General features: G+C 49.3%; 1 protein-coding gene across 2 annotated transcripts in view; it reads left to right on the plus strand.

The window, feature by feature from the left end:
- The window catches only part of ABCC1 (ATP binding cassette subfamily C member 1), a 140,581-nt gene that overhangs the window by 19,584 nt on the left and 94,758 nt on the right, over positions 1-26,239 (plus strand). For both annotated transcript variants that reach the window (XM_053894464.1, XM_053894465.1), the window contains exons 2-3: positions 22,348-22,524; positions 24,561-24,686. In XM_053894464.1, the coding sequence (XP_053750439.1) occupies positions 22,348-22,524; positions 24,561-24,686 (303 nt within the window). The remainder of the gene's footprint in view (positions 1-22,347; positions 22,525-24,560; positions 24,687-26,239) is intronic.

A 26,239-nucleotide genomic window follows, 5' to 3' on the forward strand; every position in this document is an offset into this window, starting at 1 on the left:
CTTTGCCTCTCTGTGCCTCAGTTGCTTTCTCTACAAAATGGGAGCAAGAGTACCCATTTGGGGATGAAAGTGAAATCAGGCAATGTGTAGATTTAATGTTCACAATGACTCTCAGAGGCAGGTGTGGTCCCTGCTGTGAGCATGAGGAAGCTGAGTTTTCTTCCTCTTTGCTTTGTGAATTAACCCCTCTCTCTGCTCCGGAGGTCTCGTGTCATTTATGTGCACCTCTTCAGTGACACTCAGTGCTTTTAAAATCTTTTGTCACAGCTATTTATGTACCCACCCTACTTCTTGGATAAGATTCTAAGCTACTTGAGGGCAGGATACAAAGGTGGGTGTTGTGGTTCAACTCCTGTTACGAAGCAGGCTCAGTATGTGTTGAATGAATGGACAGGCAGGTGGATGGTCTTTGGAGTCAGTAGGTATTGGTGGTGGGGGTGGGGCCCTCTGGAAACACTGTTAAGACAATGGGTCTCCACTGGAGTGATCGTGCCCCCCCTCCCCCAAGTGGACACTGACAACTTCTAGAGAGTTTTTGTTGTCCTGGTTTGTGGGGGGAGGATGCTCCTGGCATCTGGGGAGTCGAGGCCAGGGATGCGGCCGGACCTCCCACCGTGCACAGGACAGCCTCACAGCAGAATTAGCCGGCTCCGGAGGTGAGCTGTGCCAAGGGTGAGAAATCTCAGGTTAAGGGCACATGTAATCTAGTTAGAAGCAGCATAGCAGTGGGAAGTCACATTGCATTCAAATATATATATTTTTAACAAATGCAAACGAGTCCCATCTAGATGACGTGTCTTCTTAGTGAGGTGATGAAGTCGGGTCTGTGTGTCCTTAGTAGTTTCTGAGGGGGGTGTTAGGTTCTAAAGACACCATATGAAGTGGAAATGACATAGTTAAAATGACCCTGGGTCTTCCTCATATATATATATATATATTTTTTTTTTTTTTTTTAACAGCTTTATGGAGATACGGTTCACATACCATATGATTCATGCATTTAAAGCACACAATTTGGTGGCTTCTAGGACAGCCACAGAGGTGTGCATTCATCATCACGGTTGATTTTTGGAACATTATTTATCTTTGTGTCCTTCAGACCCAGCCCGGTGGGGGCTGCTGTGATGGCTCAAATGCTGGCCGCATCCAGTGTACGGTTTTTAAAAAAAATTCTACGTTTGTTTCCAGAGAGAGTGTGTGTGAGCGGGAGAGGGGCAGAGAGAGAGGGAAAGGGAGAACCCCAAGCAGGCTCCGCGTCGAGCACAGAGCCTGACGCGGGGCTCCAGCCACGAATCTTGAGATCGTGACCTGAGCGGAAATCAAGAGTCCGACACTTAACCTACTGAGCCGCCTGGGCATCCCCTCTTAACTTGCAGTTTGCTGAGACTCACTCTGGGGTCTGGTTCATAGACTCCTTGGGTGCTTCTGAGCACCTGCCATGTGTCTGGGCCTGGGGCAGGTCGGCGGTGAAAAGTCCAGGGCTGCTACCTGGGCATTCACTGTCCCCACAGACCTGACAGCCTAAGGGGAGGGCAGGATCTGGCAAAGTAATGTTTGGAGTAAGTAGCATCAGATCCTAGGAAATTGCCGACCTTTGGTGTTTTTTGACCTACCTCCTGAGTTGGCAAACTTTTTCTGGAAAGAGCCAGGTGGTAAAGAAGTTAGGCTTTGTGGGCCAAGGCAAAATCAAATGACTGCTCTTAGCAGCAGGCAACCCATCTGGTTTTGTTTGTTTTTATTTAATAAAAATTAAAAAAAAAATTTTTTTTAATAAAAATTAAAAAAAAAATTTTTTTTTAATTTTTTTTTTTTAATTTTTTTTTGAGACAGAGAGCATGAGCAGGGAAGGGGCAGAGAGGGAGGGAGACAGAATCCGAAACAGGCTCCAGGCTCTGAGCTGTCAGCACAGAGCCCGATGCGGGGCTTGAACCCACAAACCGTGAGATCATGACCTGAGCTGAAGTTGGACGCTTAACCGACTGAGCCACCCAGGTGCCCCAGCAACCCATCTGTTTTACGTTTCATATTTAAAAATGTGAAATCCTTTCCTAGTTTGGGGACGAAGCCGGCAGAGGGTCAGATTTGGTACACGGGCTGTAGTTTGCCAACTCCTGACCTGTGCAAACGGCAATTTGTATGTTTTTTCGTAGTTACGTGTATTACATGTAATGTATTGTATACTATATTGCATACTCCATAACACATATCACATACGGTGTTAAGTAAGATGGTAAGTAGAACATCAAATAAATAATATCCGAAAGAAATATTTAGTGACCGTAGGGTGGGTGCTCTACAGGAAATGTACAGAGTTCCATTAGGAAGTTAAATGAAGGATTTGATGTGATTGACAGGGCATGGGCAGGAAGGACGGAGGGCTGCTTCTGCTGAGGCCTGAAGGCTGCCTCTGAGTTGAAGCCAGGGCAGCGAGGGGAGAAGAGCTCCAGGCCAGGGGAACAGACCGTGCAAAGGTCCTGAGGCATAGGGTGGCCATAGGCATAGTGAGGAGCTTCAGGCAGAGTGTGTCAGGATCTGGTTACGGTTTGAAGCTATCCCTTTGGCTGTGGGGTGAAGGGTGGCCCGGAAGGGTGGCCAGCAACCAGTTAGGAGCCTAGGTAAGTAAATACTTGCCAGGTGTGGAATGAATTGAACAAATCCCCTATATTCTATTGTTTGGACCAGCACCATACGATAGAAAAAGAATGCAGGCCATGTATGGAGTTTTGTCTGGTTGCCATGTTATAAAAAAATAATAAAAAACAGGTGAAATGATTTTAAGTATATATTTTATTTAACTCCATATATGCAACATGTTGGAATTTCAACATGTAACTAATGAGGTATTTTGCATTTTGTTTGTACTGAGTCTTTTTTTTTTTTTTTTTAATATTTATTTTGAGAGGTGCGGGGTGGGGCGGGTGGGACAGAGAGAGAGAGAGAGGGAGAGGAGGTAGAGAGAATCCCAAGCAGGTTTTATGCTGTGAGTGCAGAGCCCAATGTGGGGCTCGATCTCATGAACTGTGAGATCATGACCTGAGCTGAAACCAAGAGTCAGACGCTTAACCTGAGCCACCCATGTGCTCCCATACTAAGTCTTTTAGTTTTATAGCACATCCCAGTTTGGTCCAGCCTCATTTCAAGTGCTCAGTAGCCCCGTGAGGCTGCTAGTTAGTGTATTGGACGCTGTGGTTTCTGTTACTTTGTTAAAAATCAGACATTATATAATATTTGTAGAGCTATAAACCGCCAGGAATGCACACTCCTGCATTTAGTGATTCCCCCCCCACCCCAGCTTTATTGAGGTATCGATGTGTAACATATGTAAAGCTCAGGTGTATAGGACAGGATGGTTTGCTAAACGTGTGTGTTGTAAAGTGATTATACAGTTAGGTTAGTTAGCACCTCCATTCCCTCCCATTATTACCTTGACCTCCACCTATAATTCCTGAGATCTACTCTCCTGACCGCTTTCAAGTATACAACACAGTTATTTGCTAACTGTGATCACCATGCTGTACGTTAGGTTCCCGGAGCTAATTCGTCATCTTATAACTGGAAGTTTGTGCCCTTTGACCCACAGTTCCCCGTTTCCCCTACCCCCTAGTCCTTTTAATTTCTATTTTTTAAAGCTTATTTTTATTTTATTTTTTTGGTAATCTCGACACCCGACGGAGGCTCAAACTCATGACCCCCAAGATTAAGAGTCACGCGCTCCACCGACTGAGCCAGCCAGGAGCCCTCAGTTCATTTTTTTTAGATTCCGCACGTAAAATGAGAACATACAGTATTTGTTGTTCTCTGCTTCATTTCACTTGGCATAATGCCTTCGAGGTCCATCCATGTTGTCGCACATGGCAAGATTTCCTTTTTTTTTTTTTTGTTAGTGGTTTTCTTTTCTTTCTTCCTTTTTTTTAAATACAATTTATTGTCAAGTTGGCTATATAAAAAAACATATTTTTTAATATAATTTATTGTCAAGAGTATACAGCGTGCTCTTGGTTTTGGGGGTAGATTCCCGTGATTCATCGCTTAACATACAACACCAGGGCTCATGCCAACAAGTGCCCTCCTCAGTGCCCATCACCCCTTTTCCCCCCTTCCCCACTCCCCCCAACCCCATCAACCCTGAGTTTGTTCTCTGTATTTAAGAGTCTCTTATGGTTTGCCTCCCTCCCTCTCTGAATTCCCTTCTTTTTTTAATGTCTGGATGATATTTCCATTGCATATGTATATACCACCTTCCTTTATCCCTTCCTCCGCCAGTGAGCTTTGAGGTTGTTTCCATGTCTTGGCTGTTGTGAGTGATGCTCTAGTGAATGTGACACGCCCATCTCTCTCGAGGATCAGAATTGTGTTTACGTTGGATTTACTTTGTGATGTTTTACAGATTGAATTCCCATGGGGATGACCAGGTCAACGTTTGTCATCATTTTTTAATTCTCATTGTGTAGCTGCAGGTTATCATACTTTTTTTTTTTTTTTTTTTTTTTTTTTTTTGCAGGTTATCATACTTAAACCTGTGTCAATTTGTGTTCTGCCTGTGAGGCTCAGTAGCAATTAAGCGAAGCCATTGGCCTTCAGGTCAGGCCTTCTGTATTTTCTTCACTTGAGTATCTTCTAAGGGGAGCCCTTGTGTCATTGTTTGGGAGAGCAAAAGATCAGCAACCCGAGAGGTGGGCAGTAGGGGCCTGAGTAAATATGCTGTGTCCCACCCATTCAGTGGAGGGGTGGGGATGCTTCTAGAAGAAAGTAAAAGGTGAGGACAAGGCCAGTTTCCAAGATTCAGATTTTTTTTTTTTTAATGAAAACATCAAGATACACTTGTCATATTTGGTATGATACTTCTTAGGTACAAAAAAGGACAAATAAGAATGTATATTTGTAGGGTGCCTCGGCTCATCCAACCAAGCATCCAACTCTTGGTTTCGGCTCAGGTCATGATCTCATGGTTTGTGGGTTTGAGCCCTACGTCGGGCTCTGTGCTGACAGCACGGAGCCTGCTTGGGATTCTCTCTCTCCCTCTCTCTCTCTGCCCCTCCCCTGCTCGCTCACTCGCTCTCTCCCAAAATAAATAATAATAAAAAAAAAAGAACATGTTGTATTTGCTTGTATTTGCCTGAAGAATTTCAGGAGGGTACACAGGAACTCACACGTGTGGTTGGATTTGTATACGGGGAGGGGTGTATGGGGCTGTGAAGAAGGGATGGGATGGGGCTTGTGGGGGAGATGGAAGCAAGAGTAACTTTTTGCCATTTGACACGCATGCACACACATATTTAAATTTGAGTCACATACTACTTGTTTTTTAAAAAAGTTTTTAATGTTTATTTTGGAGAGAGAGAGAGAGAGGAGAGAGAGAGAGACAGTGCCAGTGCCAGCAGGGGAGGGGCAGAGAGAGAGGGAGACACAGAATCCGAAACAGGCTCCAGGCTCCAAGCTGTCAGCACACAGCCCGATGTGGGGCTCGAACCCACGAACAGTGAGATCACAACGTGAGCCGAAGTCAGACGCTTAACTGGCTGAGCCACCCAGGCCACCCCACGTACTGCCTATTAAAATCAATTACAGGGGCGTCTGGGTGGCTCAGTCGGTTAAGCGGCCGACTTCGGCTCACGTCATGATCTCGCGGTCCGTGAGTTCGAGCCCCGCATCAGGCTCTGTGCTGACAGCTCAGAGCCTGGAGCCTGTTTCAGATTCTGTGTCTCCCTCTCTCTGACCCTCCCCCGTTCATGCTCTGTCTCTCTCTGTCTCAAAAACAAATAAAATGTTAAAAAAAAAATTTTAAAATCAATTACAAAAGAAGTTAGTATTTTCTGTTGTTCTCAGCTTCGTTTAAAGGCATTTTCTCAGCACCTCCCCCATGGGAGAGGCAGGGATCGTCCTTCAGAAAGCGCCCCGGGCGGGCAGAGCAGGTACTTTGGGGCTGAGCTGACTCGGGACAGCACCAGGGCAGGGTGAGGAGGCAGGGGCCACGGCCCGCACAAGGGCTGGAGGCTCGAAGGAGAGGCGGCTTGGTGGGGGCACAACCAGCCCTTGCTTCCTGCTGGCCCCGTCTGTGTTGCCTGCTGTATGCGGTAACATGCAGATGCTCCATGTTGAAATGGTGGTATTTTGCATTTAACTGGTGGAAATGTGGAAGGGTTGAGGCAGGGGGTGGATCTGGACGCAGTCCCTGTAGTAGCGGTGACATTTATTGAGTGCCTACTAGGTGCTCCGGCTTGTGCTTAATGACGTGCTAATTTGCTTCATTTCATGGGTATCCCCACTGTCCAGATGTGGAAGCTGAGGCCTGGTTGATTGTCACGTGGTGAGAAGCTGAAACTCTGCTTGATAAGGGGTGTGTTTGGAGAACAAGGAGTCTAAACTTGATAAGGGCAGGGACTGCGTTCAGCGGAGTTTCTCAGCCCCAGCACCGTTGACATTGAGGGCTCAGTGACTGTTGTGGGCCCGTCCTTGCATTGCAGGTGTTCGGCAGCCCACAAGATGTCCAGAGCACGGTGACAGTAGTGACACCAGAAATGTCTCCAAACATTGTCCGATGTCCCCTGGGGGAAAGTTTACCCCGCTTGAGAACCACCGTCTGAAACAAATAAATCTGATGATGACATGAAATCCATGGTCCCCACCTCACTTGGAGTAAAAGTTAGAAATGCCTGCAGTGGCCTCTGAGTCCTCCAGTCTGTCCCTCCCTGTCCCCTAGCTTCCTCCCTGACCTTATTTCCCATTACTGTCGAGTCATATTGACCTCTCTGTTATTACTGCAGAATAGCACACGTGTTCCTACCTCAGAACCTTTGCATCAGCTGTCTTCCGTGCTGTTCCCCCAAATGGCCTTTTGGCCCATTCCCTTGTTTCTTTAGTATATTACCAAAATACGCGTTCTCAGCAAGTCCTTGCCACTTCTCCGAGTCCTTTTCATCACAATACATGCACACACGCACACTATGTGTATTTTTTATGTCTATATATTTTTTCCTTCTATCTTGTCTGTTCTGTCTCTTCTTACAAGGCTGTCCGCTCCAGGAGGGCAGGCCGTTTGCTCTGCTGTTCATCGCGGGGTCCTCAGCATCTGGAAGCATTGCTCAGTCAGTGGATGCATGCTGTCCGTCCTGCTGACTGCCGTGTCCTTAGATGTATGCCTCTGGCTGGCACATGCCTGAACCCGCTCAGGTCCCTGGAATGTGACCAAATGGAGGGTTTGGTGAAGCTCCAAAGTCTGATCAGAGGAGGGGAAGTGGCTGGGGACAAAAGTCAACAAAGACGGTCAGGGCTGGATGGAGACGGTGAGGGCAGATGTGTGCTTTGTAGGGATGGGCCCGTCCTTGGGAGCGTCGGGGTCACGGCGGGTCAGAGCAGGCTGCTGCCACCGTGGACATTTGGACACGGCTCTGTCGTCTTTTTTGGCTGTCCTTTTAAGACAGGAGTCTTGGGTTCGCGGGTGGCCCCGGTCCCTGTCTTGCTGAGATGTTCAGCTCTGCGCCTTGGGTGTTAGGATTTAGTAGGGATCTGGGGCTCTTGCCTGAGCGGGACCGTGCCCTGCCTTCCCAGGTGCCGGGGCTAAGATCTGGATGTGGCCCTCCTACCCTCCCCCCTGCCTTAATACTTCTAGGTTTTATTCTTAGCTCTGGTGACTCAGAGAGTGAGGAAAGACTGCAGCTCAGCCTGGCAGCGGGCAGGGGACGTCACCGCCCGCGTGACCCTGGCTCCTGCTGCCCTTCTCCCACCACAGGCAGCCCTGGCCTCATGCTGGGTCGGGGCAGGGCAGCCTCAGACCTCCCGTGTCTCTCTGGCCGGCCTGTGCTGGGCAAGCGGAGGCCCCATGTTGTCTCTGAAAACAGGATTAATGTCCAGAAGCCCAGCAGGTCCCCACCCGACTGCTGGCCTCCCTGCAGCTCCTTTTCTCAGCTTGCTTCTGCTTAGAGCTACCCCTGTGCCGGCTGCCTGTCGCGTTTGGACCGGTTCTGGATATGGCTTTGTCAGCCACCGGTCGCCTCGCCTCTGCCCCTCCGAGGCGGGGCCAATGCCCAGTAGCATCCTGCACACCTCCATCCGTCCCTTTGCTAGGGCTCTGGAGCCGGCCTGTCGGGGTTCGAATCCAGGCTCCACCAGGTCCTGCCCACATACCTTCCGGCAAGTGTTCCTACCTCTGTTTGCCTCTGTGTCCCTCTGTGTGGAATGGGGTTAATGCAGGACACGCCTCACAGGGTGTGGTTCCGCTGATGGACATTGAAGCAGGAACACGGTGCCTGCGCATGGTCAGTACTTCCCGCGGGCGCTGACTTATTAGTGCTCTCATCAGCCTGAGTTTCAGTCCCGCGGGGTTTGCCCCAGCTTCGTGGCCGGCCTGCCCTGCACCCCACCGCTCCCAGCCCATGCTGCCCAGAGCTGATGAGGCGTCTCTGGGCAAGCTAAACCCTTAACCCCGCGGTCTGCGCGGCATCCATTATTAGACCTATTGGCAGGTGAAGGAGACCAGAGCCGGAGAGGTGAGCTGACTTTCTGAAGGTCAAGGGGCAGGTGAGCGGTGGCTGCTGGATTCAGACTCAGGCCTCTGGCTCCAGGGTCTCCAGTCTTTGCTGCTGTCGCTTGAATTCGTTCGAGTCGTTCCCTCCCTCCCTCCCTTCTGCATTTTGAAAAGGTGGATACCCACGCAGCATCTTCCCCATGCCTTTGCCCCCGCCATCCCTCTGCCTCAGACGTGCTTCCCCTGGATCTTTGCACGGCTGGCTCTTTGTGACCCTGGCACTCTCCTCTGCTGAAATGCCCCCTTCCTGGACCCTCACCCTGACACTTCCCCTCCCTGTGTAACAAGCATTGATCTTCGCAGTTATGTTTTGTGACCTTACATCTCTTTAAAAAATATTTACTTATTTATTTTGAGAGAGAAGGCGCACAGGTGTGCGAGTGGGGGAGGGGCAGAGAGAGAGAGAGGCAGGGAGAGAGAATCCCAAGTAGGCTCTGCGCCGTCAGCCTGGAGCCCGACACAGGGCTCAAACTCCTGAACGGTGAGATCATGACCCGAGTTGAAAAAAAGAGGCGCTGGGTGTTGAGGAGGGCACTTGTTGGCATGAGCCCTGGGTGTTGTACATAAGCAATGAACCACGGGAATCTGCCCCCCAAACCAAGAGCACACTGTATACACTGTATGTTAGCCAACCTGACAATAAATTATATTAAAAAAAAAAGAAAAAGAAATCAAGAGCCGGACACTTAACCAACTGACTGAGCCCTCCAGGTGCCTCATGCGACCTTCTGTCTTTAGTGGACTGTGAGTCTTAAGAGGGCAGGGACTGTGCCTGATTTATTCCCACTCTCCTTGATTAGTCCAGAGCTCGGTACAGAGTAGGTACTCAATAAATATTCATTGTGTGGTGGAGACAATGAATGAATGAATGAATGAGTGAATGAATGAAACCAACCAACCCTTGGGTTTATTTTTTTTTTAATTTTTTAAATTTTTTTAATATATGAAATTTATTGTCAAATTGGTTTCCATAACCCTTGGGTTTATTGATCAGTCTCTTGGCCAGGAACTAAACCTGGAACCTTTCGGGTCTGTCATTTAGCCCTCCTGGTGGTTCTCTAATCGGTGAGTTCTCTTCTCACAGATAAAGAAACCGAGGCCTGGTGAGGCCACAGCTCTGGGATGGTAGGGGCAGTTTTTTGCCTCCCCAGGGGGTTATTTGGCAAAGTCTGGAGACATCTTTGATGGTCCCCCCTGGCTGTGTATGCTTGCTCCCAGGTTATACGGGAGCTGAGTTTCTGTGTCTACAGAATGGGGTTTAGTACGTGCCTCTTAGGGTTGTCTGTCGGGATTAAATGTGATTGTGCACTTACTGGCATCTCTTGGACAGAGATCAGAGATGCTGGTGAACATCCTCGGGTGCACAGGATGGCCCCCTCAAGGCAAAAATCTTCTGGCCCCAAATGTCACCAGTGCCGAGGCTGAGAAACCCTGCTTTTGGGTGCACATCTGTGCCGAGGTAGAGACTAGGACCCAGGCGGTCCAACCTCGTGTTTCTTAGCCATCGCCCTTACTGCGCACATTGGGTAGGTGGGTGGGGGCGGTTGTAGAATATTTCCACATCTGGGTCAGAACATTGCTTCTCCGTCCCACACAGATGAACTCGGAATCCCTGATGTCTGAGGACAGTTGGTGCCCTGCCTCAGAGAACGTTGCCTTTGAGGCTGCCCCGGGCGGGGTGGTGAGGCCATGGACCTTGGAAAGCCTCTGGAAAGCCCCTGGAGTTCTTCTAAGTACCTGGCTAAGAGGTGGTGCAGCTCGGGAGGTTGGAGCTCAGTGTCGGACCGTGTGGGTTCAGCGCCTGGCTCTGCCTCTTTCTGGCCCTGTGGCCCCGAGCAAGTTCCATAACCACTCTGGGGCCTCAGAGTCCCCTGGTCTGAGAAGGGGAAGTTTTAATAGTCCTGACTTTGTAGGGGTTTGAATGGATTCCTGCCTGGAAAACACTTAGCACTCTGCCTGGCATTTCAGCTCTTGGGGTTATTATAGGTGCCCAGTAAATACGTGCTTTCTCTTTGTGCCCAGCTCAGCTTTTAGAAATTTCTACCCTTAAGTCCCTGCTGTTGCTGTTTGTTTATTGAAAGTGCGAATTCATTTTGTTATTAGCAGTTTAGAGGTAATACCTACAGAGTGAAAAATACAAATAGAGCTAAAGATAATAAAACAAAATGAATAATGTCTTCTCGCCAGCTTCAACTCTACCCCCTGGAGGTAGTAGCTGCTAGCTTTTGTTTTTCTTGTCTCTTTCTAAGAAAATTTCCCTGCCTCCAGAATCATCCATGGATCCTTTTATACTAATTTTAAATGGGAACAGTAGTACATGTCTGTGATTCAAAAACAAACAGAAGGGTGCCTGGGTGGCTCAGCCCAGTTAAACGTCCGACTTGACTCACGTCACGATCTCGTGGCTTACGAGTTTGAGCCCCACGTCAGGCTCTGTGCTGACAGCGCAGAGCCTGGAGCCTGTTTTGGACTCTGTATCTTCCTCTCCCTCTGCCCCTCCCCTGCTCGTGCTCTGTCTCTCAGTTTCTCAAAAATAAATAAACGTTAGGGGCGCCTGGGTGGCTCAGTCGGTTAAGCGTCCAAGTTCAGCTCTGGTTATGATCTCACGGTTCGTGCGTTCAAGCCCCGCATCGGGCTCTGTGCTGACAGCTGGGATCCTGGAGCCTGCTTCGGATTCTGTATCTCCCTCTCTCTGCCCCTCCCCTGCTCACGCTTTGTCTCTCTCTGTCTCTCAAAAATAAATAAATGTAAAAAAAAAAAGAAAATTAAAAAGATAAATTTGGCAAGCCTTTAAAAAAAAAAACGTTAAAAAAAAAAAAGCAAACTGAACATTTTCTTGGTGGATAGAGGCATCTACACTTGATTTAAATTCCCGGCTATGCATGCTGCTTGCAGGTTATGTCACTTGTCCTCAGTTTCTATATCTGTAAAATGGATTTAATTATAGTGCCTGCCTCCCAGAGTTGTTTGTGAGGATTAAGTGGGATATAAAGCACTTAGCTCGGTCCTGTCACATGCCGCTGAGAACCTCAGTAAGCCCTCAGTCTTTTTGTTGCTGTTAATGGAAGAAGGTGGCACATACATGTTCCCTACAGGTCTATGCTGGAATGTCATCCCGGCCCGGAGCTCTTTTTCTGTAATAGCACCTACCACCCACCATTATTCTCTGCCCCCTTTTACTCTTCTTCAGGGCATTTGCTAACATTGGACAGGCATATAGCTGTTTATCTGTTTAGTATTTGCCTCTTCTTTTAAATTTTTTAACTTTTTTTTTAAAAATTTATTTATTTTTTATTTTTAATTTTTTTTTTAATATTTTTATTTATTTTTGAAAGAGAGAGAGACTGAGTGTGAGCAGGGGAGGAGCAGAGAGAGAGGGAGATATAGAATTTGAAGCAGGCTCCAGCCATCAGCCCAGAGCCGGACGCGGGGCTCGAACTCACGAACTGGGAGATCATGACCTGAGCCGAAGTCGGACGCTTAGCTGACTGAGCCACCCAGGCGCCCCTTAAAATTTATTTTTGAGAGAGAGAGAGAGCTGGGGAGGGGCAGAGAGAGAGATACACACACACACGCGGAATCTGAAGCAGGCTCCAGGCTCTGAGCTGTCAGCACAGAGCCCGACGCAGGGCTCGAACCCATGAACTGTGAGATCACGACCTCATCAGATGCTTCACCGACTGAGCCACCCAGACGCCCCTGCCTCTTTTGCTAGAATGATACTCTGAGAGTAGAACCTTGACCTCCAGATGTTACTGGCACACAGTACTCTCCTGATTAATAATTGTCCACTTAGTGGCGGAAAGCGGAATGTGATACATTATTGAGCTGATCGCGTCAGGCCCCAGTGGAATGCCCATTTCAGAGTCCGTCCTTATAATTAACTAGGTCAGAGCAACCTTTACTCCCAGACTCAGGTGGGAGCAGTTCAGATTCATAATTAAGTTCCCCTCTGTTGTCTCCCTGCACCCCTCCTGTTCTGGGGTCAGCTAGCAGGACCCCGGGCAAAGCTCTTTCCCTTGTCCCTGCAGGCCCCTGTCTGGTGTCCCTCCAGAAGCTGCGTTGGCCAGGCCGGAGCATCAGGATGGCGGGGAATCCCCGCGGGGCTCCGGCGGAGGAGATACCGGCACACGGTGCCTCTGTGACCAGCTTGATTGAACCGAGTGGGGCCGGCCAGCTAAGTGTGGGGTGACACTTGTCTGTGCTGGGCACGACTGGGGTGGCTTCTCGACCTGACCCAGCCAAGAGGAGTGAGGGTAAGAGAGAGCCATTGAATGGAGCTCAGGATGGACCAGAGTAAACCTGAGGGCACCTGGTGGGCTGAATAATGGCCTCTCCAAAGATGCCCGTGGCCTGGTCCGTGGAACCTGTGATTATGTGATGTGGCACAGCAGAGGGCAAGGCGGATGGCGGGTGCAATTAGGCTCAAGGTCATAGCTGACCTTGAGACGGCAGGGGTCCTGGGTTATCTGGGTGGGCCCAGGTATCACGAGGGTTTTTGTATGTGCAAGAGGGAGACACAAGAGAGTAAATTCAGAGAGGCAGCAGTGTGACTGGCACTTGGTCTGGTGTCCTTGGCTTTGAAGATGGAAGCAGAGGCGGTGAGCCACGGAATGTGGGCGGCTTCTAGAAGCTGGAAGAGGCAAGGAAACGGATTCTCCATTAGAGTCTCCTGAAGGAACGCAGCCCTGCCCGAGACCCCTTTCAGATTCCTGACCTCTGCAACTGTATGTTTGGATATTTGTGTTCCTTGAAGCCACCCAGTTTGTGGTGATTTGTAACGGCAGCCATAGGCGGTGAGTACAGGTAGGGAGTTCTGAACTTGGTGACGATTTGAGGATTCACATCTTCTTGGCCCAGATTTTTCATGGTTGCAGGCGCAGCTCCAGAAGGGCCTGCTAAAATTCATGTTACCCATCCCTGGGGGACAGCTCAGTAATCACACTTTCTAAGTTTGAGTCCCAGCCTCATCACATACAAGCTGTGTGTCTTCTCTGTCTCAATTTCCTCACCTCTCAAAGGGGCATCAAAACAAAACCTCCCTTCTAAGTAGTCATGGAGGTTAAATGAATTAATTCACTTCAAACGCATAGAAATAATGCCTGGCACGTAGTTAGTGTTGAGTTAATGCTAGGTGGTATTGTTATTAATAAGAACATAAGATCACCATATTAAGAGTTTAAGTATATAAACTTCATTTGTTTCCATTACTGGTGTAAGAATTAAGGTTACTGACAGTAGTTCTCTATTGAGTGTGTAGGACCCTGTGTACATGCAATTTTATTTAATCTTGAGAATAGCTCTAGGAGATAGGTATTCTTAGCCTTAGTCAGAGATGAGGCTCAGAGAGGCTAAGTAACTTGTCTAAGGTCACACAGCAAATAGGGAAGGAAACTGTGTCTTTAAGAGACCAGGGAATAAATAGTTTTTTGAGGAAATGGGGTAGGGTAGTGGGGAAGAATAGGAAAAGGGGAGAACAGAAGGAAAGAAGTGGGCTCTAAAAAAGTCAGCTGAAGAGGTTGTAAATAATAGTAATAATCAACATATGTGTGGGTTTTTATGGGCCCCTTGGGAGAAGAAGGCAGTATCCCCACTTGGCTGGTGGACTGTTTGAGCCTCAGAGAAGATGAGTGATTTACCCAGAAAGTAAGTATACTACTGCTCGTAGTGGAATAAGCCCTAAATTCATGCATGTCAAATTCTGAATCACAGTCTTGTATAAAAGTTGATTCAGTGGATCAGAACTTGTATTATTAGGATGCTTTCTGTTGTAAGTGAGAGCAAATTCATTTTAAACTTGTGTAAACGGCGTGCCTGGGTGGCTCAGTCAGTTAAGTGTCCGACTCTTGATCTCAGCTCAGGGCTTCATCTCAGGGTCGTGAGTTCAAGCCCTGCGTTGGGCTCTGTATTGGGTGTGAAGCTTACTTAAAAAAAGTTTGTGAAACAATAAAGTGGATTTATTGGAGAGGTGCTGTGGGAGGAAGGACTGCAGGTGAAGTCGAGCGGCACCTCCCCTGCCCCCCCCCCCCCCATGGCACCAAGAACCATTTTTCTTTCGTCTCTAACTTTTATTTTTTTAATTTTTATGTTTTTCAATATATGAAATTTATTGTCCAATTGGTTTCCATACAACACCCAGTGCTCATCCCAAAAGGTGCCCTCCTCAATACCCATCACCCACCCTGCCCTCCCTCCCACCCCCCATCAACCCTCAGTTTGTTCTCAGTTTTCAACAGTCTCCTATGCTTTGGCTCTCTCCCACTCTAACCTCTTTTTTTTTTTTTTTTTCCTTCCCCTCCCCCATGGGTTTCTGTTAAGTTTCTCAGGACCCACATAAGAGTGAAACCATATGGTATCTGTCTTTCTCTGTATGGCTTATTTCACTTAGCATCACACTCTCCAGTTCCATCCACGTTGCTACAAAGGGTAATATTTCATTCTTTCTCATTGCCACGTAGTACTCCATTGTGTATATAAACCACAATTTCTTTATCCATTCATCGGTTGATGGACATTTAGGCTGTTTCCATCATTTGGCTATTGTTGAGAGTGCTGCTATAAACATTGGGGTACAAGTGCCCCTATGCATCAGCACTCCTGTGTCCCTTGTGTAAATTCCTAGCAGTACTATTGCTGGGTCATAGGTCGTCTCACCTTTTATAATGTCCACTTAGTTCCCAGTTCTCCATGGTGGTGACACTTCTTCTTTCCCCTCCCAACTTTTGGTGCTTGTCTCGTAAATAGCCGAGACACCTGTAAATCCCACGTCCTCACCCTGCATCACTGGGGACAAGAGAGTAGCATCTTTGCTGTGATGGGACTGATGTGGATTAGGCGGCCCTTCTAGATCTAATCGCCAGCAAGCAGGTGAAGGACTCTGCTGATTGCCTTGTTCTAACGAGGGCCTGGCCCGGGAGCTTTGCCCCGAGTGTGTGGCTGAGGGTGCAGGAGGATTTGTTTATGAACGACGGCCAGGAGCTGTTAGCAGAGGAGGGGGGATGTATGTGTGGGTTGGGGTGGGGACCACGTAGAGCCAGTGCAGCGTGGCCCTTGGGAAGGTATCTTCCTGCCTAGTGCCTCGGCTTTCTCGTCTGTGTAATGGGGCTGGTGGCAGCGTCTCTTCTGAGGACCGGCTGACGTGCCTGGTACGTCAGGTGCTCAGCTGCCTGTCGTTATTCTGCCCCGGGAGACGGATGAGAGGTGACACCACTCAGTAGAAATTTCACGAACTCCCGAAGCACGCGGGCCAAGCCCACTTGGGCTCGTGCCCCACATCCTCGAGTGTCGGCGCTAAGGGCGGGGGATGGGGCGCATAAAAGGGTGACCGAGCTGTGGAGGCGTCCTGTGGAAGAAGCCGCGGCCGGGGGAATCCGCGACGCACCTTCTGTACGAAGGGTTCCTTGGACCACATTCACCCCCAGGCACCCTCCTGGGCCAGCGCTGGTGACTGTTTCCTGGACTGGCTTCCCCCCAGGTTGAATGTTGTCACGAGCATCGGGCCGACGGCCGCTCCGTCCGCAGAATCAGAGAGCGGAGGTCATGCCAGCCTGATTTCCGAAGCCCCCCGGATCCGGGGGGCAGGGCCGCAGGGAGGAGGAGCAGGATGGCGGCCAGCCCCAGGGTGGGGAGCCACGAGGGGCCGGCAGGCTCCCCGGGAATCGGGACCCTTCCCGAAGCCATCCAGCGGGCCCTCTGCGTCACTGTTGCCCACGAAACCCCGGATGGCGGGGTCACACTGCGGGTCTCCGGGGACGGTCAAGGTGGGGCAGGGGTCCCTTTGCACAGAAGAGTCCATCCAGCCCCGGCCAGCGAGGGCTGCGCCGGAGGCCCTGACGCTGTTGTCTGCCCTCCGGTGACGGTCGTCAGGGCCACCGTTGGCCGGCTGAGGCAGGGGGCCCGTGGCCTACTGTCTGCTTCCCACAGCAGTGCAGCGTCACGTTCAGAAGCCCATCTTCCCTCTTCCCGTGCCCCCCCTCCCCGGCCTCCCCCTCCCGCCTCTCCCTCCGGGTCAGGGCGGGCGTGTAGCAGGCGTGTGGCTTCGAGCGGGAAGCTGCTTCTGAAGAGCCCGCGCCTCCTTCGCTGAGCTGAGCGGTTTTCCGCCTCCCGTTGCCGGAGTCCCGTGTCCTTAGATGCTCCCTGGTTTCCTCCTGCTTACTTCCTGATTCGAGCGTTTCTCTGCGCTTTAAGCTTCCTGACTCCGGCCCGTGCTGGTGACAGTGGTGGCGATCATCAGTAATTATTAGCATCTGCTGCTGACAGTCACCGCTCGTCTCTGGACCCGGCCAGTCCCGGGCGAAGCACCTCTCGTGCCAGGCCGTTTGAAAGTGGCCGAAACCCTTCCAGGCCCTTGCATTTTCCTGACCATTTTACTGGTGAGGGGACTGAGGCTTGGACAAGTGAGGTGACCTGCACGGGTTCGCACGAGGTCAGGGCCTGAGTTTCAGGCCGTAGCTAGAAAGCCGGGGATCCTAGCCAGGTTCTACTTGGATGCGTTATTTTTTTCTTAAAAGCAAAGTAGGAAATGATGTTGGGCAGGGGAGGTGGGGGGAGGCATGGCATGGGTACCCAGAAGTTACCAGGTGAGGAGGAGAGGAGCGAAGAGTAAATACACATGGTCCGTGCACTGAGGTCCTTGCATGGTCCTTGTAGGACAGAGGTGTGGCTCAGTCGGTTAGGCATCTGACTTTGGCTCCCGTCGTGCTCTCATGGTTCATAAGTTTGAGCCCCATATCGGGCTCTGTGCTGACAGCCTGGAGTTGGCTTTGGATTCCGTGTCTCCCTCTCTCTTTGCCTGTACCCTGGTCACACCCCGTCTCTTTCTCTCTCAAAAAATAAATAAAAATTAAAAAAAAAATCATTGCAGAGGTTGGGGGTGGGGAGGAAAGCTGTTTTGGAGCAGGGTTGGGGGAAAGGAAAACTTCTTAAAGGAGATATCCAAGCTGGGTTTTGAAGGGTGTGTAGGAGTTTGTTACAGCAGAAAGACATTGCAGGGAGAGCATCTAGCAAGAAGTATCCCAAAGAACCATTGATTTGACCAGCAACTGGGGATTGCCTTGAAAGCAGGAACCCTGGCCCTCGTGAATCTCAAGAGCCTTGAACAATGCCTGACATGTGCTTGGTACATGCTTCTTTGAGCGAATGCCTGTGTTGACACATTGGAGTGGGAGAAATTATAGTAGAAACAGATGGGGCTCAAATGTGGAAGGCCTCATGAGCCGTAGCAAGGATCAGCTTTTGAAGGTGATAGGGAGCCATTTGAGGTTGTTACCCAGAGGGGAGAGGACAATCAGATCTGTCCTATTTATTAACACAAATATTAAAAAAAATTTTGAGAGAGAGAGAGAGACAGAGTGCGAGTGGGGGAGGGGCAGAGAGAGAGGGAGACATAGAATCCGAAGCAGGCTCCAGGCTCTGAGCTGTCAGCACAGAGCCCCACGCGGGACTCGAACCCATGAACCCTGAGATCATGACCTGAGCTGAAGTCAGACGCTCAACTGACTGAGCCACCCAAGCCCCCCTGTTAACACAAATATTTAAGTCTGTAGATTTTCCTCTGAGCAGAAGCGTCTTACTGCTTTTAAGCACACATGGAAAGATCTTCCAATTTCACTCAACACCAAGGGAAAAGGAATTTAAGCTCCAGAGAGGTATTTTCCACCACCACGTCTGCAGAGGTCAGAAAGCTTGTAATACACGGTGTTGGGGAACTCGTCGTGCTTGTGCCTTGTTAGGCGGAGTATAAATTGATACCCCCTTGGGGGGCAATGTCTGTCTAAATTTTAAAAGCAGGCATCTTTTGTCCCAGCGGGTTCCCTTTTGGAAAGTCATCTTATAAATATGCTTGCGCGTGTGGGAAATGAGGCAGTTTCCAGGTTGTCAAATCCCTGCTGCATTGCTTGTCTCTTAGAGCAACCCAGTGCCCGCTCAGCAGGAGGCTGGTCAAATAAAGTCAAGTCCATCATACAGCGGAATACCAAGCAACTGGAACAAAGAATGAGGAAACACTTTGTGTGCAGTGTAGGATGACCTTTCAGATCTGTTATTAAGTGAGAAAAGCTGGGCGCCCAGCTGGCTCAGTCGAAAGAGCATGTGACTATTGATGTCAGGGTCCTGAGTTTGAGCCCCACGTTGGGTGTAAAGAGTACTTCAATAAACTTAAAAAAAAAAATTCTTCAGAGAAAAAAGCAAGGGACAGAACAGTGTAAGGAGTATGTGGCCTTCCATTTGGTAACAGAAAATACGTATTTTTGTTAATACACACGCATAAAATAGTTTCTGGCAGGATGCACAAAAAAACAATAATGGTTGCTCCTAGAGACAGGACGTAGGGACTCGGGGTGGGAAGATGGCTGGTCACTTTTCCTTTTTCAAAAGAAATAAAATTAAGTTCTCAAGAATAAGACCCCTAGGGGCGCCTGGGTGGCTCAGTCAGTTGAGCATCCAGCTTCAGCTCAGGTCATGATGTCACAGTTTGTGAGTCTGAGCCCCACATCGGGCTCTGTGCTGACAGCTTAGAGCCTGGAGCCTGCTTCAGATTCTGTGTCTCCCTCTCTGCCCCTCCCCTGCTCACTGTCTCTCTCTCTCTCTCTCTCTGTCAAAAATAAATAAACATTAAAAAAAAATTTAAAAAAAAGGAATAAGACCTCTATTTTATTGATTAAAATCAGTGTCCGATATTTTTTTTTAAAAAGCGAGATACAGAATGGGTTATGTATTGTGCTTTCTGGGGAAACAAGATAATGTATCTGGAAGATACTTGGGTGTTAGCAATGGTAGTTTTGCCTGTGGGGAGGAATGGGGGCTGCAGATTCAGGGAGGGAGGCTTCTCTTTCACGACATGTATGCCATTGTGTGTGGTTTGAAAAATTTTTAGCTCATAGAATTAACACAGAGAAACATGGCTGGATGCCTGGGTGGTTGGGTGCGTGGGTGGGTGGTTGATGGGTGGGCATGTGTGCATGCGTGGTTGCATTTGTAGAGGATGGGTGGATGGGTGGATGCATGCATGGGCAGATGGTTCAGTGGGTAGGTGGAGGAGTTGGTGCACGGATGGGTGAGCGGGTAGCTGGCTAGATAGACTAGTGGATGGATGATGTGTGGACGGGCTCATGGATGGGGGGGTAGGTAGGTATCTGGATGCATGAATGGATGTCTAGATACGTAAGGTAACTTGGCTGCGGTGGGTGGAAGGAAGCCCTGAGGGGGGGGCCCGGAGGGCTGAAGCAGGGGAATGGTTAGGAAATGACTGCGGGAGTCCAGGCAAGGAATAATTGGGGATGTCTCACGCGAACCGACCTTCTGGTATACGTAAGTGCATACATTAAGGCACAGCATTGTGTTTCACTAGAAGGGCACATTCCTTTGGAATGAGCTTTTTCTGGCAACTGGTCAAGGAACGGCTCTGTATGTAACACAACCGCCAACAGTTCAATCTCGTTCGCACCAACACCTGAAGAATTACAAGGGGCGTGAAAGTAGTTAAAATAGTGGGTCTTCGACATAAATCATTCTTCTCCCTGGTCACATTCTTGTTGGCAAGGCCGTCTTCCACATGCCCAAGTCCCCAGAGGCATGACTTTTGTCCTTTTTCGGGTTTCTTTGCGTCTAGAAGTTTCCCAGCTAACCCCTTTGTGTGTGGTGACCTTTTCAAGTTTCTTTTTCAATGGTTTCTTGTTCTTGGTTCTGGAAAAAATAATTGTTGATACCGTAGAATAATTACACCTCCGAAGAAGCCGTTCAGGTGCCTCGTTAATACCCAGAGCTCCCTCACTCGCTCACTCTTCTTAAAAGTGAAATCCTTTCTTTTTATTAAGCATCTTAATAACCATTTTGAAGAGTAGACTTGAGTAGCGTTAAGTATATTCACGTTGTTGTGTGTAACGAGGTCCCTTTTCTGAGAAGCTCAAAGCTTGTAGTTTGATCAGATAGTCAAATGTGCTTTTTAAGTGAAATGATCTTTCTGTTCCCATTACCTTCGTGTTTTTTCAGTGTTCTTTGATGTGGCTTTAAGGCTTGTCACGGAGCCCTAAGATTCCAGGTTCCTTGGAGTTCCTTGGTGGTGTCGCTGAACTGAATGTGTGGAGGCTGTTGGGATCGGGGATCTCTGGAGCTTTCTGGAAGGCACGTCGGCCAGTGGTGGGGAGAGATTGCTGGGTGAGAAGTAGGCTGCATGGGGCCTTGACCTTGTCCTAAGCCAGGCCGCTCCCTAGCTCCTGGGGATGGCTGTAAGACAGGATTTTGGGTTCCGTGCTGCCAGATTTTCCTGCTTTTCTGAGAGAAGCCAGATCTAAGTTTTTTCACGAAGTTTCCCGATTTTGGATGTTGGCAGCTAAGCGAAGATGATTTTTAAAAGCGTGCGAAAACAGGAGTAACAACAAACCATCTTTGGGCCAAATTGGCCTGAGGGCCAACTGTTTTAGACCTCTAATCTTACCTGACCTAGTCATGGTAGAAATAGGAAATTAAGACCCACGGTTGGGGAATAACTTTTCCCAAAGTCGTGTAACTGGTCAGTGGTCAAATCAGGACTCGAATTCAGTTCTTCATTATAGAAGTCCTAACTGTTGGTTGAAAGTTTTTTTCCTGGGCAGATAAACCCATTCTGTTTATTACGTGTCTGGCTACTTATCTGTTTGACATGTTTCTTTTTTAAGTTAAAAGCTTTTTATTTTAGACAGAGGGTGCAAGTGAGGGAGAGGGGCAGAGAGAGAGAGAGAGAAATATCTTAAGCAGGCTCCACCATCTGCTTAGGGCTCAACAGAGGGCTCCATCCCATGACCCTGGGCTCGATCCCACGACCCTGGGATCATGACCTTAGCCAAAATCCAGTCAGACATTCAACTCGCTGAGCCCCCCCGGGCGCTCCTATTTGGCATGTTTCTAATGAAATACATGTGGGTTTTTAAAAAAAAAAAATAAAAGCAATTGAACCAAGTTTATTTCTGAGGCTGGATAACTTAGTGGTTCGGTGCAGGGACTTCCGAATCAAGTTGTCTGGGTTCGAATTGGGCTTCAGATCTTACCAGCGGGGTGATGCAGGAACGAATCACCAAACCTCTGTGTGCCTTAGCTTTCCCTTGTGAAAGGGGAATGATGAAGTACTCACAGAATGAAGGGAGGCAATCCATATAAAGAACTTAGAATAGGGTCCCCTTAGCACAGAGGACTGCCGTTTGGGGGTTAGCCATGATGCCGATGCAGGTGATGCTAATGGTCGTGATGCTGGCGGTGGTGGGGCTGAAGCAGACTTTCTAAAGCCCTCAGCTGACAAGATTGCAAAGTAGAATGATTCATGACGACCAAAGGATTCCTTAGCTGACAGGAGAATACCCTTCTGGGTTCCTCCAAATGGCAGTGCCCATCTCTTGTACGATTGTGGAGCTTGCGACAGGTCCTAGGACCTAACTCTTATGTGAGACAGGGCCTACCTCGATTCCTTCTTTCTTTAATGTTTAAGTTTGTTTATTTCTCTTGAGGGCGGGAGGGGCAGAGAGAGAATCCCAAGCAGGTTACGAGCTGCCCGTGCCGAGCCCAACGCAGGGTCGAAACCCACAAAGCGGGAGGTCATGACCTGAGCCGAAGTGAAGGATTGGGGGCCCAGCCGGCTGAGCCGTCCAAGCGCCCCTCTGTTTCTTATTTTTTGTTTCATAGTCTCGCTGGCTCCTGGCCTCTCCAGTTTACGTGTGCTGCCTCAGAGGGCCTCAGGTGGACGGAGGGCCTTGTCTGTTTTCCTCAACCCGTCGTATCTAGCTTTGAACTCGATGCAGACGTCTGTGGCTCTTTGGTGCAGCCTCTTGACCGTGACCCTGTGTTTCTGTCCGCAGGAGTGGAGAGTGACATGGAACACCAGCAACCCCGACTTCACCAAGTGCTTTCAGAACACCGTCCTCGTGTGGGTGCCTTGTTCTTATCTCTGGGTCTGCTTCCCTTTCTACTTCCTCTATCTCTGCCACCATGACCGGGGCTACATTCAGATGACACATCTCAACAAAACCAAAACTGTAAGTCGCTGGGCATTTCCTCCTGGTGGGGGAGGTGGGGTGTGCTCGGGTGGGGGTGGTGGCTGGTGAAGACTGACCTGCTTCTTGTACTTCGGTGGCCCTGGGTTCCTTTTTCTAGAAGGCGGACGAGTGATGTGGTGGATAAAGGCTGAGGCTCTGGGTTCAGACGTGGGTGCAGACGCTGGCTCCTCGGCTCGCTGGCCGTATGACCCGAGGCTGTCTTTTTTTATTACCCCAAAAGTGTCGTTACCTTGACAGAATTTCAAATTGCGGAAGCTCGGCAAGGAAGATCCCAGGAGCTCCCACTAGCCCTGTACACCCGCTAGTCACGGTCACAATTTCTAACACGTTTCCACCTTTGTTTTGTGCTTTGCTCTGGCACTCTCCCTGGACGCGTTTGTTTTTTCCTGAAGCATCTGAGAACCGGAACCATCCCTGCTACGTGGACCCTTGATTCTTCAGTGTGTCTTTTCTCAAAACAGGGATATTCTCTCACGTAATGGCAGTACAGTTAGTAGAGGCCATGGGCGTAATACTTTTAAAAAGAATCTACTGCCTGCGTCCGATTTTGTCACTTGTCCCAATACTGTCCTTTCCAGCGCCCCCACCCCCCTCCAACCCCAGCTCGGGATCCTGTCCAGATCCTGTACTGCTTTTAGTCACGGGGGGTCTCTTTTGGTTTTCATATTTCCCAAGACTGATTTCCATAAAAAGAGGGAAACTTGAGTGGCTTCACTGAGGCTGTCCCTTTGCCCATAGGACCCTCATCGAAACCCGTCTCATTCATCCCACGTGAAACGCTGTCGATTTCCCTGTCCTCAACTAGATCCAATGTCTTTCTCTTGAGCACTTTGTACTTTTTGGGGACAGCAACGTCTCCCTTTAAAATGTTAAACAGAGGGCGCCTAGGGGACTCAGTCGGTTAGGCGTCTGACTTGATTTCGGCTCAGGTCATGATCTCACAGTTTGTGAGTTTGAGCCCCACATAGGGCTCTGTGCTGACAGTGCGGAACCTGCTTGGGCTTCTCTCTCCCTCTCTCTCTGCCCCTCCCCTGCTCGTGCTCTCTCTCTCTCTCTCAATAAATCAATAAACTTAAAAAAAACAAAAACAGAACTGAGAAACAGTCTTTAAAAATTAAAAAAAAAAAGTAAAACGGATTTTACCAAAAAACAAAAAAAAAGCCTTGCCTAGAAGCCCTCCAGTAGCTTCTTACCACAGGGAATAAAATGTTCACAGTGGCCCAGCTTGATCTGGCCCCAGGTTCCTCTTCAGCCATCTACCGCACTCATTGCTCATTACATAGCAACCATAAGCCAGTCACGTATGTTCGTGCCTCAGGGCTTTTGCACTTGCTGTTCTCTCTGCCTAAATTGTTCTTTCCTTCAGATAGCCACGTTTGGCTCATTACCTGTATGTCACCGGATTGGAAAGGCCTTCCCTGACCACCCTGTGTCATGTGCTACCTTTTCATGTCGCTTTCTCTCTCTGGTATTCTATATTTTTCCAGTTTGTTTCTTGCCCATTTCTTCCCACGAGGGTCTCAGCTCCACAAAGGCACGGATTTTTGTGTGTTTTGTTCCCTGTTGTATCCTTGGCACTTTGAAAAGTATGTGGCCCTTAGTAGGCCCCCAGTGAACTTGGGTTGGATGAATGTTGTTTAGTGAATGCTTATTATAGGAGGGGCCTTATGCAAGCATCCAGGGTGGCAGATGGAGGTCAGCCGTAGACTGAGATCTTGAGTTGTCAGGGGAAGGGAAGAGCAGTGCATGGACAACGAGAGTCTTGCCTTGGGTATGAGAGGACGTCGTACTCTGGTTACAAACTGGTGTGTGATGCCACAGAGGGTGGCTCCCCCTCCCCAGGACTTGCGCGTGTTCCAGAGGGTGTGTGGTGTGCTATGTCTAAGGAGAGCTGATGGTTGAGGGGCTTGGCTGGTCCCTCCAAGGCTGAGCTTTTGGTGGGGAGTTGTGGGGCGGGGGGTGCTCGGGAAAGTTCCAGTGCTGTCCCTTGTAAGACGTGTGTACTTCTTTTCCAGGCCTTGGGATTTTTGCTGTGGATCGTCTGCTGGGCAGACCTCTTCTACTCTTTCTGGGAAAGAAGTTGGGGCAAATTCCTGGCCCCAGTGTTTCTGGTCAGCCCAACCCTCTTGGGCATCACTATGGTAAGTAGGAGCCAGCTGTCTACCAGGCCCCACGGAGACCAAAACTAGCGGCCAGCGTTTAGAAATTCGGGGCACCTGGGTGGCTCCGTCGGTTAAGCGTCTGGCTCCGGTCGTGATTTCATGGGTTCGTGAGTTCGAGCCTTGCCTCTGGCTCCCCACTGACCGTGCAGAGCCTGCTTGGGATTGTGTCTCTCCCTCTCTCTCTGTCCCGCCTCTGCTCATCCTCTCTCTCTGTTTCTCAAAGTGAATGCATAAACTGAAAAAAGAAATGAGAAGATCTCACATCTCCCGGTAAAAATCCAAAAATCTGGCTCCTCTTGAAAAAGTCACAGGCTGGGGCGCCTGGGTGGCACAGTCGGTTAAGCGTCCGACTTCAGCCAGGTCACGATCTCGCGGTCCGTGAGTTCGAGCCCCGCGTCAGGCTCTGGGCTGATGGCTCGGAGCCTGGAGCCTGTTTCCGATTCTGTGTCTCCCTCTCTCTCTGCCCCTCCCCCGTTCATGCTCTGTCTCTCTCTGTCCCAAAAATAAATAAAAAACGTTGAAAAAAAGAAAAAAAAAAAAAAGAAAAAGTCACAGGCGACACCAGCAGCCTCCTAGTTTTCTCGGGCCAGGAGTTGGAGACAAGACCGACTCAGTTCCTGTCCTCATGGAGTATATGTCTGGTTGTGCGAACAGACACTCGATGAATGAGTCCCCAAAAAGGCACAAAATGTTTGCTCTTGTGCGAAGCACTGCAAGGGTGAAGTTTGGCAAATGTATGGGGTCTGGGGGCTAGGCAGGAAGGGGTGATGGAGCTGAAGCTGAAGGATGAGCAGGATGTTACAAAGTTGCATAGTCTGCGGGCAGAGGACTCTCCATTTGGAGAGAATAACACGTGCAACAGTCCTGGGGTCAGAGGAAGAAATGGAGAGTTGGCCTGTGTGGCTGAGGGAGAGGGAGTTAGAGTAGGAGAGGGCAGCTGGGACGGCAGCAAGGGCAGAGGGCTGACCTCATAGGACCTTGAGCTTCAGGTTAAGTGGGTTTGGTTTTGTTCTTCATTCCCAAACTTGGGTTGTAAAACTTCCTTGCGCCATGGGCCCCTTTCTCCTTGGCCAGTCAGGTCTCAGGATAATGTCCTTAACACAAACGCATAGGATCACAGAGGACACCCTTCAGGCACACACATGGATATATGTGAAGAATTTGTGATTACATTTATGTTTCCACTTGAGGTTTAACTTACATATGGTAGGACTCACTTTTTCTTCTTAAATAAGTTCCTAAGTTTTGATAAACCCACTCACACTGCCAGCTCCACAACCGGGATCTGCAGCAGCCCATCACCCCCAAAAGTTCCGTCGTGCTGCCCCCCCTCTGTGGGCAGCCCCAACCTCCACACCCCCGTCCCCTGGCAACTACTGGTGTGTTTTCTGTCCGTGTCACTTTGCCTTTTCCAGAACGTCATGTGAATAGCACTCTGCTGGCTGGGGCAGTTTGAGGCTGACTTCTCTGACCTGTTGTGTGAATCCAGAGAGGTTTTTTTTTTTTTGTTTTTTTTTCTTCTCAAGCTGCTC

The sequence above is a fragment of the Panthera pardus genome, unplaced genomic scaffold (assembly GCF_024362965.1).
Source record: "Panthera pardus isolate Hobbes unplaced genomic scaffold, ASM2436296v1 HiC_scaffold_5, whole genome shotgun sequence".
Lineage (NCBI taxonomy): Eukaryota > Metazoa > Chordata > Mammalia > Carnivora > Felidae > Panthera > Panthera pardus.